The sequence below is a fragment of the Xyrauchen texanus genome, chromosome 9 (assembly GCF_025860055.1).
Source record: "Xyrauchen texanus isolate HMW12.3.18 chromosome 9, RBS_HiC_50CHRs, whole genome shotgun sequence".
Taxonomy (NCBI): Eukaryota; Metazoa; Chordata; class Actinopteri; order Cypriniformes; family Catostomidae; genus Xyrauchen; species Xyrauchen texanus.
The window spans coordinates 2482796-2500562 of record NC_068284.1 but is presented as its reverse complement, the minus strand read 5'-3'; the positions used below and the strand labels follow the sequence as shown (position 1 = coordinate 2500562).

The window sequence follows — 17767 nt, the reverse complement described above, 5'->3', positions numbered from 1 at the left end:
CCAAGATTTCAGAAAAAAAAATTTTTTTAGACCTCAACAAGTCTGGTTCATCCTTATGAGCAATTTCCATGAAGGTACCACGTTCATCTGTACAAACAATAATATGCAAGTATAAACACCATGGGACCACGCAACCCTCATATCGCTCAGTAAGGAGACTAGTTCTATCTCCAAGAGATGAACATAGTTTGGTGTGAAAAGTGCAAATCAATCCAAATGGCTGTCACTGCAGAGCCAAATGGGTGAAAATGAACCTAGACCAGTTCCACTTCTAGATCCAGCCACACCCCAACTCTCATACATCTTTGTAAAGGGGTGGGGCTTGACCTTGTCCAGCTCCACCTCTGTGGACCTAGTGCCACCCACTGGCTGTTGAAGTTAATGCAAACCCTTCATCAGATTGAACTTTAACCTAATGGAACAAATTGTTTTATTGTTGATATTAATAAGATAGTACATTTAATTTTAGTATTAAGTTTCCAGGACAACTTGTTGGGTAAAAAAAACTACAAACAATTACATAATATTCACACAAATCTACCCCACTACTGCCTGCATGTTACAGGTAAGGGTTGTGCAGGCAAGACACATATACATTTCTCTTCTATCATGGATTACCAGCATGAAAAACTCTGTCCTCTAGTCTCTGAAATGTAAAAAGGAAGCCCAGATTTCATCATCATGCCTTTCACGTTCATAGAGCATGATGTTCATAAAAAGTCCTGCATTGTAATGGCCATCATCCTCTTTCATCCTCAAGATCTTTGGTTGGCAAATCTTTCCAGCATAGTGGTGTCTATTCTCCTCAACCCACTCACACGCCAGCTGAATCAGCATCATCCCCACTGCTTTGTGCCAAATTATAAGAAATTCCAATAATAATGTAATAAGTGCTGCTCATATACACCTTCAGGGTTGCCAGATGCCAGCAAGGTTTTCCAGCCCAAAACCTCGTCAAAAACCGCGAGAATGCACAAAAAACCGCCCAAATTTGTATTGGCTTGTTTCTCGCTATGGTTTCTCATTTAAACACATGATAATCATTAACGAGTTTTAAAATTACCCATTGGTCTGTGTAATTTGCGTCCATTCGTTTTTCCTTTTTTAACCTGTAATCAAAAATTAACGGTTGTTGTGTTTTTAAAACGCAAAGTTGAACACCAAAATTTGAATTTGAACTGCAAATGCTGTAGTTAAAAAAAAAAAAATATATAAATATATATATATATATATATATATATATATATATATATATATATATAGATATATATAGATATATATTGTATAATAAATATTTATTTTTATATAATAAATAAAAAATAAATCTTGACGTATTGTTTATGACTTTTTGCCCCTTTATTAAACATTTAAAATATTCACAAATTAATATGTATGATAAAAGCCCCGGGGATTGATGAGAACCGACCAGAAATGCTGAAAGCTTTGGACGTGGAGGGGGTGTCATGGATGACACACCTCTTCAACATTGCGTGGAAATCTGGGACAGTGCCTAAGGAGTGGCAGAACGGGGTGGTGGTTCCCCTCTTCAAAAAGGGGGATCAGAGAGTGTGTGCCAACTACAGGGGTATCACACTTCTCAGCCTCCCTGGTAAAGTTTACTCCAAGGTGCTGGAGAGGAGGGTTCGGCCGATTGTCGAACCTCGGATTGAAGAGGAACAATGCGGTTTTCGTTCTGGCCGTGGAACGACGGACCAGATCTTTACTCTGCAAGGATCCTGGAGGGGGCCTGGGAGTATGCCCATCCGGTGTACATGTGTTTTGTGGATCTGGAGAAGGCGTATGACCGGGTCCCCGGAGATACTGTGGGAGGTGCTGCTGGAGTACGGGGTGGGGGATCCCTTCTTAGGGCGTATCCAATCCCTGTACGTCCAAAGCGAGAGCTGTGTCCGGGTCCTCGGCACGAAGTCGAGTTCATTCCATGTGGGGTTGGTCTCCGCCAAGGCTGCGCTTTGTCACCAATCCTGTTTGTGATATTCATGGACAGGATATCGAGGCGTAGTCGGGTGGGGAAGGTGTGCGGTTCGGTGGGCTGGGGATCTCATCACTGCTTTTGCAGATGATGTTGTCTTCATGTCATCATCGGTCCGTGACCTTCAGCTCTCACTGGATCAGCTGGCAGTCGAGTGTGAAGCAGCTGGGATTAGGATTAGCACCTCTAAATCTGAGGCCATGGTTCGCAGCAGGAAACCGATGGAGTGCGTACTCCAGGTAGGGAATGAGGTTTTGCCCCAAGTGAAGGAGTTCAAGTACCTCGGGGTCTTGTTCACGAGTGAGGGACAATGGAGCGGGAGGTTGTCCGGAGAATCGGGGCAGCGGGGCGTATTGCACTCGCTCTATCGCACCGTTGATCACGAAAAGAGAGCTGAGCCGAAGGCAAAGCTCTCGATCTACCGGTCAATTTTTGTTCCTACCCTCACCTATGGTCATGAAGGTTGGGTCATGACCGAAAGAACTAGGTCACGAGTACAAGCGGCCGAAATGGGCTTCCTCAGAAGGGTGGCGGGCTTCTCCCTTAGAGATAGGGTGAGGAGCTCAGTCATCCGTGAGGAGCTCGGAGTAGAGCCGCTGCTCCTTTGCGTTGAAAGGAGTCAGTTGAGGTGGTTTGGGCATCTGGTAAGGATGCCCCCTGGCCGCCTCCCTAGGGAGGTGTTTCAGGCACGTCCAGCTGGGAGGAGGCCTCGGGGAAGACCCAGGACTAGGTGGAGAGATTACATCTCCACACTGGCCTGGGAACGCCTCGGGGTCCCCCAGTCAGAGTTGGTTAATGTGGCTCAGGATAGGGAAGTTTGGGGCCCCCTGCTGGAGCAGCTGCCCCCGCGACCCGACTTCGGATAAGCGGTTGAAGATGGATGGATGGATGGACAAATTAATATGGAAATTGTCGATTTTACTGGTATTCTAAGGCCAAACCAGGAAATTATATTTTTCCCGCAGTGCTGAATGAGAAGAGCCATGTCTCTGGAACAATACAGAGAGGTGATTTAGGCTGTGGGTGATTTTTAGGCTAATAATAATAATGACAATTATTAATGGCGTTTATAAATGAGTTCACTTAAGACAGTAATATGTGTATCATAAAATAATTTATTTTTATATAACTTAACATTTTACAGTTTTTGAAATGTTTTTGTTTTAGGCTTTCTTTTTTATATGTGAAGTTAAATATCTAAGCATTGTAGGCCTATATAAGGAAAATAAGTTTGTGAATATTGTTTCACCAGTCTGAAAACGAATAAAAAGAAAGCATGTTTTTCATTATTCAATTAAAAGGAATGGACGCAAAAGTACATCGACCTTAGACTTAGCCTATTCGTGCGTGACGTGAGCTGAAGGGAGGGAGTGTCTGTTGTGAGTTTAGGGGGCACGTCAGCCAGACCTGTAGTGTGTGTGTGTGTGTGTGTGTGTGTGTGTGTGTGTGTGTGTGTGTGTGAGTGAGTGAGAGTAGGCTACAGAGAGTCGCCGAAAGAAGGATCTGAAGTACCGAGGTTTCAGGTACAAAAACCCGCCGAACTGATCCGAAACCAGCCCAATTTTTATCCACCCGCCCAAACCCATTTTTGCCCGCAAAAAAGATTGCAAAACTGCCCATTTGGGCGGGAAACCGCCCAATCTGGTAACCCTGTACACCTTTATAAAATAGGAAAGGTAAATACATAAATAAACATTACCTGTACATACATGAATTCTTAGTGTTGGGGTGACCTCCATGACATCGGGTTCTGGTAGGATCGTTTCTTGGCTGATTGGCTATAATACTTGACTATGAAGAAAAAGAGTTTTCCAGTTGTGCATTATTTTATATTATTACAAATTACCTGCTTACCAGGAATGCACATAATGGAGATTTTCATCTAAAGTATAGTTATCAATATCATACCTTGCCAGAAGATATGCCTGAAGTAACTGATGGCACCATCACCTCCTGATTACAGGCATGTCAGTATGATAAAAGATGTCAATTGTCAATCTTAATTATAACGTTTTAATTGTGTTCTCCTTTTTGGTCAACAAATAACCATAAACTGATTTAGCTGTGGTGAGTTTGTATCAAAGGACTTCCCAAGGGTCACATAGAGGGTGTACTGAAATCAAAACTTGTGTTATATTAACAAATGCAGTGTTTAGCACAGACAATGGTATAGCAATTATAAGACCACTCACCATCAACATGAATATCCCACAGTCAGTCCCTCCCAGCTGAAGTGGTGCACCCTGTTAATTAAGAGAGGAATAAGACCATATACTGTACATACAGTATATAGTGTACTGTATAGGAATTTGATGATTACACTCAGCAGATAATAAAGGTTTACAAGTTAAAAACTTGTATCTCACAGTCTGACAGTGAAGACATTGTACAATGGCCAGGTGAAATTTGATTCACCAAGTTTCTATAATAAAACAGTATAATAATACATCTTCTTGAGCAGTCACATTTAAGTGAAAAACAGTGGATCATATTGTAATATATCTTTTTTTTTAAAAAAGAGTTAGGCTTTAAAACAGAGCTTCCCCTCCTCGTGTTACAGCCAGTGGTTGGGTTTTACGGTATGACTGAGTTATACAAATACCAAAACATAAACCAGAACTGGCTGAATCATAAAAGTATGGTCTCAAACAGAACTGCCATACATGTCATAATGGGTGACAAACTCCAGTTATCCAAGACCAAAGTGTGTAGCTGGCTTTTATTTCTTAGTGAATTTATCAATTAATAGCACTGGCAAGAGAGTGCATAGCAAGGTTTATCAAGTCCATATATAAGAATGAAAACAAACCAATATATCAAAATCCTGGAGTTTGCCCACCAAGTTTAAACTGAAAGGAACCATGCAAAACCTGAAAACAATCTAAAACATTATGAGGTGTAAAGTAGCGAATTACGAATTCACTTGCGTTACTGTAATTTAGTTTTTTTTGTGTACTTTTTAAAATCTGTAATTTTACTTTTACTTAAGTATGTTTTGTTTTTTAGTATTGTACTTCACTACATTTTAAATCACATCTGTTACGGAGTAAAAAACAAAAATGCTAAAAAAAAAAAACAAAGCGAATCCCTGTTAAATTCTGCTGAAGTTGAACTTAAAGGAAATGAAGTGAACCCCTGGCCATATTTAAGCAACCCCTTCGGCTTCAAGTGCACATTTAAAACTTCTCATAATAACATAAAAGGTCTCTAATGTTGTGTTGCACCATTGCTTTGGCAAAGTATCTATCAAACAAACTAAAATCGAAAGCACGATATGGCGTTGTGCCCTTTTCAAATCGCAACAGACTGAGATTTAATTATAAATAAGATATTAAATAAGTTATTATTATATAGGAGGATAAAATATGTTTTTGTTGCTGTCCCTGTGCTCAGCAGCATATCTCGCTGCTCCTCCAAACAGGGAGAGTGCTGAGCGTTGTCTACCGCATAAATACCTCATACAACCCCACTTCAAAACATCTGAACTATCCCTTTAATAGGAGTATGACGTTGACTAGAATATAGGCGTACCTTCCACTATTTTTCATAGTCATGTTCATATCTTCTAAGACATTGATTTACATACTGATGAAAAGATTTTGTTCACATCCATCAAAGCTGAAGGTCTTTAGTGACTTTGTGGCATTATGGAAGCAAACCTTGGAACCACCAGTAACCCTAAGTAAGCAAGCAAAAATAAGGGTCATGATGGCAGTGGGTGCAAACAGACGTGTGCCACAGGCGAAGGTTGACAAGCTAATGATTTACTTTATTTGTGAGGGTCTTCATCCATTTTCTGTGGTTGAACAACCTGCTTTTAAAGAACTTTTATTGACACTGAATCCTCAATGCAAGGTAATTTCCAGACCCACTCTCTGGAGCTGCCAATCAGTTGAAGAAGACTTTGATGCTGCATCTCAGTAAAGTCAGTTATGTTGCCACCACTACAGATTGTTGGACAGCGCACCAGCAAAGTTACATAGGGGGGCACAACTCCTTGGATAGATGAGGAAACCTTGGAGAGGAGATCTGCTGCACTTGCTTGCCAGAGGTTGAAAGGGTCCCACACATTTGATATCCTAGCAGGTGCCCTTGATGACTTTCAATGCCAATACAGAATAAGGGGGAAAGTGGGAAGAACCACAACAGACAGTGGCTAAAACTTCATTAAAGCATTCAGTGTGTTTGGTGAGCAAAGCCAGCCTGAGGAAGCAGAGTCAGGGTCAGACCATAACTCTTCTGAAGAGCCCAAATCCAACTACCTGGACACATTCAGCATCATGGAACAAGATAGCGGTCTTGAATACCAGCTTCCTCCACATCAAAGGTGTGCATGCCACCTGTTAAACTTAGTCGCCATAACAGATGTTGCCATGGCAGAAGAGAAGAATGGCACATACAAACGACTATCACGTGCAGTCTTTGGGAAACGCCAAGCAATCAGGAACAAGTCAGGTCAGTCAGCAGCAGAAATTGTGGAAGATAAATGCAAGCTCCAGCTCATCTGGCCAAATAAAACTCAGTGGAACTCAACATACATGGCTGTGGAGAGAATCATACGGATCATACAAGAGAAGCGGGAAGATGCAATCAGGAATGTCTGTGAAGAATTCACAGGGAAAATTTGAGTTTTGTTCTTTCCAAGCAGTAACACACCTGATTATACTAATTAAAGCCCTGATCAGAGACTATTAGCTGATCAGTCTGAAACAGATGCCTTAACCCTACACCAGCCCTAGCAAGGTGATTGCCTACCCTGGTCTAAAGAGTATTTATACAGTTGTCCTTGGTTATGAATTTAACAATTATCAAAATGAACAGACATAAAATAAGATCGAGATAAAAGAGAAAGGGAAAAAGAAAAATACAAGAAAAAAATAACCTGTTGTGCTAGGGAATATTAATCATTTGTTGAGCAATCTACATATTACAAATTACATACAGCGTATTGTGATTGAAAGTTTGTGAACCCTTTTTGTGATTCAGTTTTTCACATACTTCATTATATCTACATCTGTGCTACATTTTCTGATAAAACAAGACATAACAAAAACACAAATTGTTTTAATAGATTTGGATTATTTACTTAATACATTAAATATCCTTGTGTGCAGAAGTATGTGAAACTTTGGGATTCTGAGTTCCCAAAGGTTTCACAATACGAGGAAATGTTAAATGACATATTTTTATTTATTTATTTATGTTTATGAACACTAATGTTATGACACACACACACAAACACACACACAGTATAATTGAACTGTATAAAGAACTTAAAATAATTCACACACATACCTTCCTGTTGAATGGCAATCCATACATGATTTGCTACTTGATTTTGATGACTCAAAAATCACTAACATTAACATTCATATCGAGATATCGAGTGAAATATGTCTATGGAAACCTTTTACACATGTCTCAAATTTCAGTTTACCTTTAAAGTTCAGTTTTACAGACTGCCACTATGTCGAATCTTCTGTCCGTCATCTTTCCACAGTATTGCTCGCTGAACTAGCACTACCAAGATGAATAGGGGTGCGGCTGGATCTAGAGGTGGAGCTGGATTAGGTCAAGCTCCACTCATTGGCTCTGCAGTGAGCAGCCTTTCAATCAATCCCAGAATGACAGCAAAGGACATTGTAAAGATGCTGGAGGAAACATGTTGACAAGTATCTATATCCACAGTAAAACTAGTCCTATATTGACATAACCTGAAAGGATACTCAGCAAGAAGAAGCCACTGCTCCAAAACCACCATAAAAAAGCCAGACTACTGTTTGCAAGTGCACATGGGGACAAAGATCTTACTTTATGGAGAGATGAAGCATGGGGGTGGCAGCATCATGTTGTGGGGGTGCTTTGCTGCAGGAGGGACTGGTGCACTTCACAAAATAGATGGCATCATGAGGAAGGAAAATGATGTGGATGTACTGAAGCAACATCTCAAGACATCAGCCAGGAAGTTAAAGCTCGTTCACAAATGGGTCTTACATTGCTTGGGACAATGTCCCCAAGCATACCTCCAAATTTGTGCTAAAATGGCTTAATGACAAAAAAGTCAAGGTATTGGAGTGGCCATCACAAAGCCCTGACCTCAGTCCGATAGAAAATATGTGACCAAAACTGAAAAAGCATTTTTCAAGCAAGGAAGCCTACAAACCTGACTCAGTCTGGAGGAATGGGCCGAAACTCCAGCAACTTATTATGAGAAACTTGTGGAAGGCTACCCAAAAGGTTACATTTAAACAATTTAAAGGGAATGCTAAATGCTAACAAAGTGTATGTAAACTTCTGACCCACTGGGAATGTGATGAAAGAAATAAAAGCTGAAATAAATAATTCTCTCTACTATTATTCTGACATTTCACATTCTTAAAATAAATTATTGATCATAACTGATCTAAGACAGGGAATGTTTTCTACGATTAAATGTCAGGAATTGTGAAAAAACGGAATTGAGTTGAAATGTATTTGGCTAAGGAGTATTTAAACTTCTGACTTCAATTGTATAAAATATGTGTGTGTGTGTGTACAAACACACAGGCAGCCAAATGTTTGGAATAATGTACAGATTTTGCTGTTTCGGAAGGAAATTGGTACGTTAATTGACGAAAGTGGCATTCATCTGATCACAATGTATAGTCAGGACATGATGTAAAAAACAGCACCATCACTATTTGAAAAATGTCATTTTTGATCAAATCTAGACAGCAACCATCACTCCAACACCTTATCCTTGAGTAATCATGATAAATTGATCATTTGGTACTGAACATTGTTTTCAAATTGTAATAGTAATTTTTCATGTTATTAATGCCCTGACTATACATTGTGATGAGTTGAATGCCACTTTGGTGAATAAAAGTGCCAATTTCTTTCCATAAGAGCAAAATCTGTATATTATTCCAAACCTTTGGCCACCAGTGTATATACTGTTTATAAATATAGTTTTATGTTTTTAAATTACAAGATTACATATTTAAAATACAAAATATATGTAACTGTATTCAACTACAGATACAATTTAAATCATTGGTATTTAGAATACAGTTACATTCAAAAAGTATTTAGATTACTGAAGAGATTACTTTGTATTTTATTGTCATTTGTTTCATTTAATATTTAGTTCTTTCAGATGGAAAACATTTATACTACATATAAATTATGTGATCAGAAGTGCATTTGAATAGTGGTGAAACACTTTCTGATGATGTGTGACATTCATACGAGCAGACAGAGAAGTACGTTTGAAGTAAGTTTGGAGCAGAAGAAATAGCGTAAAGCTGACAATTTACATTTTACATGCACATGTTACCAGACACGATCATATTTATTTATCAAGAAAATTCACGTTAGATCATAATTTCTTTTTTTTTTTTAAGACCTTTGATCTTATAGCAAAAATCATATTCTTGAAATTCTTGTAAAAAATATCTTAAATCCTTAAAACAAGATAAATTTGACTGATCTTGTTTTAGAAACAACATAAGATATTTGGGTTTTTCAGAGAATGTTTTTTTAACATGTGTATTTTGTCTTACTGTACTGACAGAGTTTTTATAGTCAACAATAAACAAGTGAAGTCTAACAAATTACATCCCTCCAAAGTATTTTGAATAAGTTACTGATCTTGAGTAATCTAATGGATTACAGTATGTATTCTGTAATAAATAATGTATTTAATATAAAAATAACCCTCCCAACATTCGAATGGATTATATATATATGATAATTTTGTTATTTATCTCACATAACTCCCACTGTAATATTGAGTACACTGTTTTAAAAAATAGGTAGAGGAAAAATGCTTTTATTTGTATTTATTTTTTTATTCTCCGAAACGTTGTGTTTCATGACGTCATAAGGCTGCGCCGCTAATCATTGGTCTGCTGTTTCTGTTGCAGGTTTATCGTCTGCATTTAAGGTAAATAAAACGATGCAGAACATTGTGAGTTGCTTGTATTTGGTCTCCCGTGAATAGTTTTTGAGTTCTTTGTCATTTGTTATAATGAAAGTTCATGGGTGCCAGCACTTTGACGGTCCAAAATTCATATTTATGCAGCATAAAATGTAATCCACAGGACTCCAGTCGATCAATGAATGTCTAGGTGTCAGTGTCAATGAATAGGTTTATGTAAGAAACAAGTCGATAAATAAAACGTTTTTTTAACTTTAGATCAGCCCTTCCATCCAGTGCTCTGATGCTGTTTGAAATTAGACCCCGAAGCCGCCGCCATTTGCGCCATTTAGAATTTCAGCCGCCGCCAGCCAATAATTTCGTAAGCCAAATTGAGCCGCCATCTGATAAAGTTTGGCTGAGCCGGCTAGAATTATTTGCATCAAATAATAATTCTATCACATAGAGACATACACACACGGAATATATAAACAATACACAAGATCTATTTTCCCACTGGATTCATAACAGCACAGTCTTGTGCTCGTTGCTACGATACACAGACTCACAGTGAATTGACGACCAATTAAAATTGCTCGTTTTCCGTACAGAAGAAGCGATGCATTTTTTCTCGCACTGAGGTGAAATGGCGGAAAGAAGCAAGCAAGGTAATTTTGATCTCACTTCTCACATACTTTCCTAATTCCTACTTACTTTTTTTTAAACTTAGGCCTACCCAGACTTTTGTTAAATCTTCAGGGCACGGTTGCACAAACACCTGAATCAAATATTGATGTTATGAACCAAATATTCTGGAACGGAGAGATTTATAGCACTGAACGTGATATTACTGCAGTAACAAACCACCGTTTCCACATTGCCAATTCACGACGCATGCTTCAGTGTACATTGAAGTGAAATGTGCAAAACTTTGTCCAAAATAATACTGATAACAGTGTGTGTTTATATTAAGGCGAGACACGGCAGGCAAAAACATCGGGGGTTTTTTTACTGGTCAATTTTGAGATTTTTGGATATTTGTCTTCAATAACATGTCTTCTTTCAGACTTGTGGTGAAAAAAAGTCCGAAATACACATTTACTACACTTCGTCTGTTTGCGTCTGTAGATTTCTCATAAATTCAACAAAAGTTTGCGTTCTTAATCAACATAGCCTACTTCTCCGCGATCTCTGCCGTCACTCACCCTCTCATCACATGCACCGTTAGGAAGCGCTCTCTCTTCTGTACAATACTGTTGGATCCAAATATAGTCATTTCCTTTTTATCAGCAACCAATCGTGAAAGTAAAAAGACTGAATGCGCGATCTCATTGGCTGATGATAAATCTTTAAAGCCCGTTTTCTCAAAATAACCTTTCTCTCATACTCCAAGTCCGAAATCTCCACTTCAGTAGTACCTAGTTATATTATGAAGACATTTACAGAGGGATTTGTAAATATATTATTCCTAGCCTGATATATATATAACATTTTATTCCAAAAAACATGGCGAAAATCATTATATTCTGATTTACAGGATAACAAAAGTAGATATCCATAAATCCCTCTGTAATTTTTTTCCCATCTAATATGTGAACACAATGAAAAAAATATTTTTAACCTGGCTTTATCCAATACTCAGATTTCGTTTTTTTAAATATATGCAAATTAGCACATATTTAATTAGATATTGCCTAATTTGCATATTTAAACATTAAATTAAAGAAAACTTGTAATACATTTTTTTCTCATCTTAATGTAACTAATCAACTGAGAAAGTTTCATGGTGATATCTGCTAGTTAAAGATTTTACCCTATTCACCCGTAGTGTCTCGCCTTAACTATAAAGTTGAACAGTGAATTACTGTACATGTCATAAATATATGCATAACGTTACTCCGTGAAGTTTGACAAGTGTGCATTCTTACACAGCATCAGGGACTTTATTCACTAACGTTACAGTGGCTATTGAATGCTCTAGCACTATAGCAAATATGTACATACGTTGTGAAAGTAAAATCTGGTGTTTTCTTTATTACATTGTATTGCATTTTGTAGAAACATAGTGTAAGCCATGCATTGCTTGGAAATATTGAGATCTAGTAAATCAGTATAACATAGACATCTGTAGACATGAAGTGGCAGCTTCAGCCATTTGCAGCTATGAAAAGTTTGGCGGCTGCAGCAGCCATTTAGGTTTTGGCTGAGCCGGCTAGCCAGCCAATAACTTCATCAGCCAGCCATTATTCTCAAAACCAATGGCTTTGGGCTCTATTTGAAATGGCTGAACTCTCGCATGTATTAAATAACCGGCGCTTCCAAATTCTCGCGTGAACTCATCGACGAGTCATTTGTGTTCTGCTGAAGAAAGACAGTCATACACATCTGGGATGGCATCAGGGTAAGGGAATAATCAGAGAATTTTCATTTTTGAATGAACTATTCCTTAATACAAATCGTTATAAATTCTGACCTTTATTTACATTTTCTTTCAGGTCTGGTCTTCTCTACCACACAACACAATTCACCAGTAAATACTGTGAATATTCCTGTCATCTTTGAATTGAAGAAGTTTTCCAGAAGTGCAGTACAAACTTCAAGTGTGTCAATAATTTCTGACATACTATTGTAAAGATGGATTTAATTAAAGAGGAGAGAGAGGACATGGGTTATCCAGAAACATACAGAGTGAAAAATGAAGAAACTGAGGAACAAATAGGTTGGTGTCCATTCTTGATTCATTAATGAGGGCACACATAATGCTCATGTGGCCCAGGTTTAAATCCCTGTTTTAAGCTATTCTTTCACCAACACTTGTTAATATGTGTCCAACGTTGTAGGCTCATAGACGCGTGCACAACAGTACCACTGCTGAAAAAAATCCTAGTGGAAACACTGAATGGTCATCCGTCCTGAAGTATGTGTTAATAGAAAGTGTGAAATAGTAGCTATGCACCACCCACTCGCCTGCCAATCCAGGATACATTTTTTTGCAAAGACTGCACAGAAGAATTAAATTATGTAAATAGTTCAGTTCTACAGTTGAGTTTACAATAAATTGACTACCTACACTTTTTTTCATTATGAATCAAAATGATTATCTGTATGGTTAAAGGCAATGACAAATTCCATGTTTTTATACCTTGAAACAATGATTTGCCATGGCATCATTTTTAAACAATGGCAGACAGCGATGCAGTGAACTTTTGGCAGCTGACACAAAAAGAAAATTTAATACAAACCATTATTTTTAAATCCAGTAATTGAAAAACTGACATGGAGAAAAAACTGTGTTCATGTGAAATTGTCAGTGTTTAAGTACTTCTAATGTTAAGGCTGGATGATGAAAATTGTACTCAAGTTTATGAAAGCACATGGTTGGAACCAGTTTCAGCTAGTGCTAGCTTGAAAGAATTTCCCTTGTACCCTAAGTTTACAGTTGAGGCAGTTTGACCTGACTACACTCTTAAGGTGTGCGCGATAAAGATTTAGAATAAAAACAATAGATTTCCTATTAAGCCATTCACACAGGAAATGAACATTCATGCTGGCAAGTGAGGCTTTTTTGTTTTGAGTGTGTCAGTTATCAAATATAATTGCACATATGAAGCCTACGGGTTCTATGTGTGATGTTATTCCATCCACTTTGTTTAAGGAGGTGGTGGACTCAATTGGTCCAAGCGTGTTATCGATTGTTAACAGTAGCCTGACCACTGGTATTGTTCCCAACTGCTTCAAGCATGCTGTTATTCAGCCTCTTCTTAAGAAAGCAAACCTTGATTCATCTGATATGAACAGCTTCAGACCTATATCAAAATTATCCTTTATGTCAAAAATATTAGAGAAGACAGTGCTTGCACAATTAAATGATTTTTTAGCCATCAATAATTTGCTCGATAAATTTCAGTCAGGCTTCAGAGCTGGTCATAGCACAGAGTCCGCTCTGTTGAGAGTTTTAAATTATATTTTATTAGGTGTGGATTCTGTTAGTCCTTTTGGTCTTCTGCTGCTGGATCTTAGTGCCGCTTTCGATACGGTTGATCATGACATACTTATCAATCGCCTAAGAGATCAGCTTGATATTCAGGGGTTAGCCTTGGATTGGGTCTCTTCATATCTCAAGGGTAGAACGATTTCAGTTTGTTTAGAGAACTGTTCTTCATCAGTTTTTCCTTTAACATGTGGGGTTCCTCAGGGCTCCATTTTGGGACCCATTTTATTCTCCCTCTACATGCTTCCATTAGGAAAGATCTTTGATAAGCATGGCATTCACTACCATCTGTATGCTGTTGACTCTCAAATTTACTTTCCTATTAAACATGGGAAGCACCCTTCTTTTGAGTCTCTGCATAAATGCATGGCCGATGTGAAGTGTTGGCTGGCAAACAACTTTCTTCAATTAAATGGGGATGGTGGTGGCGTAGTGGCTAAAGCACAGGGCTGTTAATCAGAAGGTCGTTGGTTCGATCCCCACAGCCACCACCATTGTGTCCTTGAGCAAGGCTCTTAACTCCAGGTTGCTCCGGGGGAGTGTCCCTGTAATAATTGCACTGTAAGTTGCTTTGGATAAAAGCGTCTGCCAAATGCAGAAATGTAAATGAGGATAAGTCAGAGTTTATTGTTTTTGGTCAAAGGGGATGTGAGGTAAATTTAGAAAGAAATTTCCCTATGTAAAAAACCTGGGTGTTATATTTGACTCTGAGCTCAAGTTTGATTGACAAATAAATGCTGTTGTTAAAAATAGTTTTTTCCATCTTAGAAGTAGATGGAAAATGGTCTCTCCGCTCTGGTGATCAGCTGTGTCTGTCAGTTCCTCGATCTCGCCTAAAAACTAAAGGTGATAGAGCTTTTGCGGTGGTAGCCCCTAGACTTTGGAATGAGCTTCCATTGGTCATAAAATCATCTCCGTCTCTATTCTCTTTCCAGGGGGCCTTAAAAACGTATCTATTTTCCCTAGCTTTTAATTAATTGCATTATAATTTGTACTAGGTAGATTTTATCTTATTCTTGTTTTATAGGTTTTAAATGTTTTTTGCATTCTTAAGCTGTATTAATGTGATTTTGGTACCCAGTGTGGTTTTTGAAAGTGCTTTATAAATAAAATTGAGTTGAGTTGAGAGTTGAGTTGAGTCAGTTTTTTCTTTGGATCACATGTCAGAAGCTGCTGTAGTAACGAAAACCGGCGCAACTGGTGGCATTAAAGTATATTCTGTATTTTCCTGAAGTAAAGTCACACCTTACTATAAGTTGCACCGGGTTAAAATCGTGTTGTTCAAAGAAAAAAAAAACACGGATAAGTCGCATCTCTGTATAAGTCACACTGACAGAGATGGCAGGCACTAGGACTTGGAGCAGCCACATCGTCAGAAGCACTCCATGAATATGGCTGTACCTCAGAATCTACACATTGTATCACAGTGTTTTTGGGCTCATATTCTGTTTGTTTCATGAAAGAAAAATGACAAGTAGGGGTGTAAGAGTATGACATTTTCACAGTATGATAACCGTCACAAAAAATACCACGGTAGTATGTTAACAAGGTATTGAGGTGCGTTGAGATTAGATTTGTAGTTTAATATTTGGTTATGAAATATGTTTGATAAACACACAGAGAAATATTTCAGTTATAAACAATTCTTCAACTTGAATTTTTTTTTTTTAAAGCAAAATTTTAGCAGTTTCAGGTGAATTTTTTTTAAAATATCGGTTATCGTATCAGCCACAGTGAGCTGTGAATTATGGGTTATCGGTATTGGCTCGTAAATTAAATATCGGTGCATCCATTTTTTCATATTTCGAATGGATTAAATAAATTATGCAATTGAGTATATAAGAGTTATAATAATTTTCTGTTTGCCTTTTAGGAGGAAAATCTTGCCTTCACTGTGTAAGGGGTTAATTGATTTTTGACTTATTTCAGACCTGATGCAAGTGAAAGAGGAAAGTCAAGAACTGGGTGAAGTGGAGGAGAAACATCAGTATCAGACATATACAAATTCTGAAAATAATTCATCCCAAAAAAGAAGTCAAAAGGCAAGAACCAAAAAATGTATAAACTGCCCTCTGTGTGAAAAAGGTTTTACACAAAAAGGACGCCTTGAGACTCACATGAGAATTCACACTGGAGAGAAGCCATTCACATGCCTTCAGTGTGGAAGGAGTTTTACTCGTTCTGACAGCCTTAAGAGGCACACACTAACTCACTCTGGAGAGAAGCTGTTCACATGCCTTCGGTGTGGAAGGACTTTTACTTGTGAAGGCAGCCTTAAGAAGCACACAATAGCTCACTCTGGAGAGAAGCCTTTCCAGTGCCCTCTGTGTGAAAAGTGTTTTTATTGTAATTGAGAACTTAAAGAGGCACACAACATCTCATGTCAGAAAGAAGCATTTTAAATGCCTTCAGTGTGGAAAGAGTTTTTCATGGCAGCACAATTTTAAAGAGCACCAGAGATTGCATACCGGTGAGAGAGTTCATGTGTGCTCTGAGTGTGGAAATGTCTTTACTAGGGCCAGCGACTTGAAGATGCACCAAAGAATCCACAGTGGAGAAAAACCATACAAGTGTTCACAATGTGGAAAGAGTTTCAGTCGGCCACAACACCTGAAAGTGCACGAGAGAGTGCACACTGGAGAGAAGCCATTCCACTGCCATTCATGTGGAAAGAGCTTTACCCAATCAGGTCATCGACTGGTTCGTTTTAAAAGGCTTCATGGAAAGTTGTTACAGTGAGCAAAGCTCCTCTTCACTTGCAGTGACTTGAATAAAATTCAGTAAAATCCAAAGATAGAATTCAGTGGTGTAACCAGGGTCTTATGCCCTAGTTTAGTGTGCATTTTCATGTAGACATACAGTTGATTACCAAGCAACCAATGCACTGTATTGGATATACGTGTATGTTTATATATATATTTTATACCATGGGCTGGTGAATGATTGATACTGATTGGTTGACAGATGTTCTAAGGTGTGCAATTATTTTTCAAGTAAATGCATGGCTAGGAAGTAGTTCTAGGTCTTGACCACATAACGGTTCCATATCACTCTGTAAAGTTAACTGAAAAGTCACAGGCTAGCCTACAGTCCACCACAGCATACAGATCAAACAACATACAAAATGACAGACAATTTAGATTTTCCAGAAATAACTTTTAATATTTATGGAAAGGATGAGAATTTCAACAACTAGGTGGCAGCTGAATTAAACAGTCCAGATAAAAAGGCAGCAAACGACATAAAACAATCAGCGATGAACAGCTAGACAAGCTTGAGAGTGAAAAACACGAAGTAAAAACACACAACAACAAAAAAAAAACAACAGCTTGGGCAGTAAATGTATTTAACGATTGGCCTAAAGCCAAAAATACTTGTGTGGAAAAGGTAGTGAGAGAGCGGACAAACTATTTAAATACCAAGCTGCGAGCTTTCTATGCCACAGTCAGAAGCGCATCGGGCACAGAGTATTCAGTGTCAAGTTTCATCTCCCTAAGAGCTGGACTGAACCTTTATATTTCTAAATATACATAAGTGGGCAAACTGAATTCAAATCATCCAAAGATGTATTCAGGGCCGTCCTCAAAAATTTCACACGGCTGGGAAAGACGTCAGCTCTCATCATCCTGCCATCTAAACCGCTGAAATAGAGCAAATTCGTAACTCTCCATATCTGTCAACAGACACCGCAACCGGGCTGGTTCGCAAAGTCTGGTTGGACATTCAGCTGAATCTGGCGGGAAGAGGATGAAGATGTTGTTGAATACGTTTGCCTGTCTCATAATGCAGAAATTAAAAACCATAAAAAGCCCAGTGATCCCAACAAGACTGCTACTGAGGATTCATGTTTTCCAATCCAGGTGACCCTCTTTGCCCAGTTAAATGT

General features: G+C 38.3%; 1 protein-coding gene across 2 annotated transcripts; it reads left to right on the top strand.

The window, feature by feature from the left end:
* The first annotated feature begins 9881 nt into the window (after positions 1–9881).
* On the top strand, positions 9882–16286 carry LOC127648819 (gastrula zinc finger protein XlCGF9.1-like). 2 transcript variants are annotated; one of them, XM_052133597.1, is made up of 3 exons: positions 9882–9917; positions 12386–12609; positions 15811–16286. In XM_052133597.1, exons 2-3 carry the CDS (start codon positions 12525–12527, stop codon positions 16233–16235), a joined length of 510 nt encoding a protein of 169 aa, XP_051989557.1. In that variant the 5' UTR covers positions 9882–9917; positions 12386–12524; the 3' UTR covers positions 16236–16286. The 2 variants fall into 2 exon arrangements, with proteins under 2 accessions (XP_051989557.1, XP_051989558.1); XM_052133598.1 differs by lacking the exon at positions 9882–9917 and adding an exon at positions 12182–12291.
* Positions 16287–17767: the final 1481 nt, after the last annotated feature.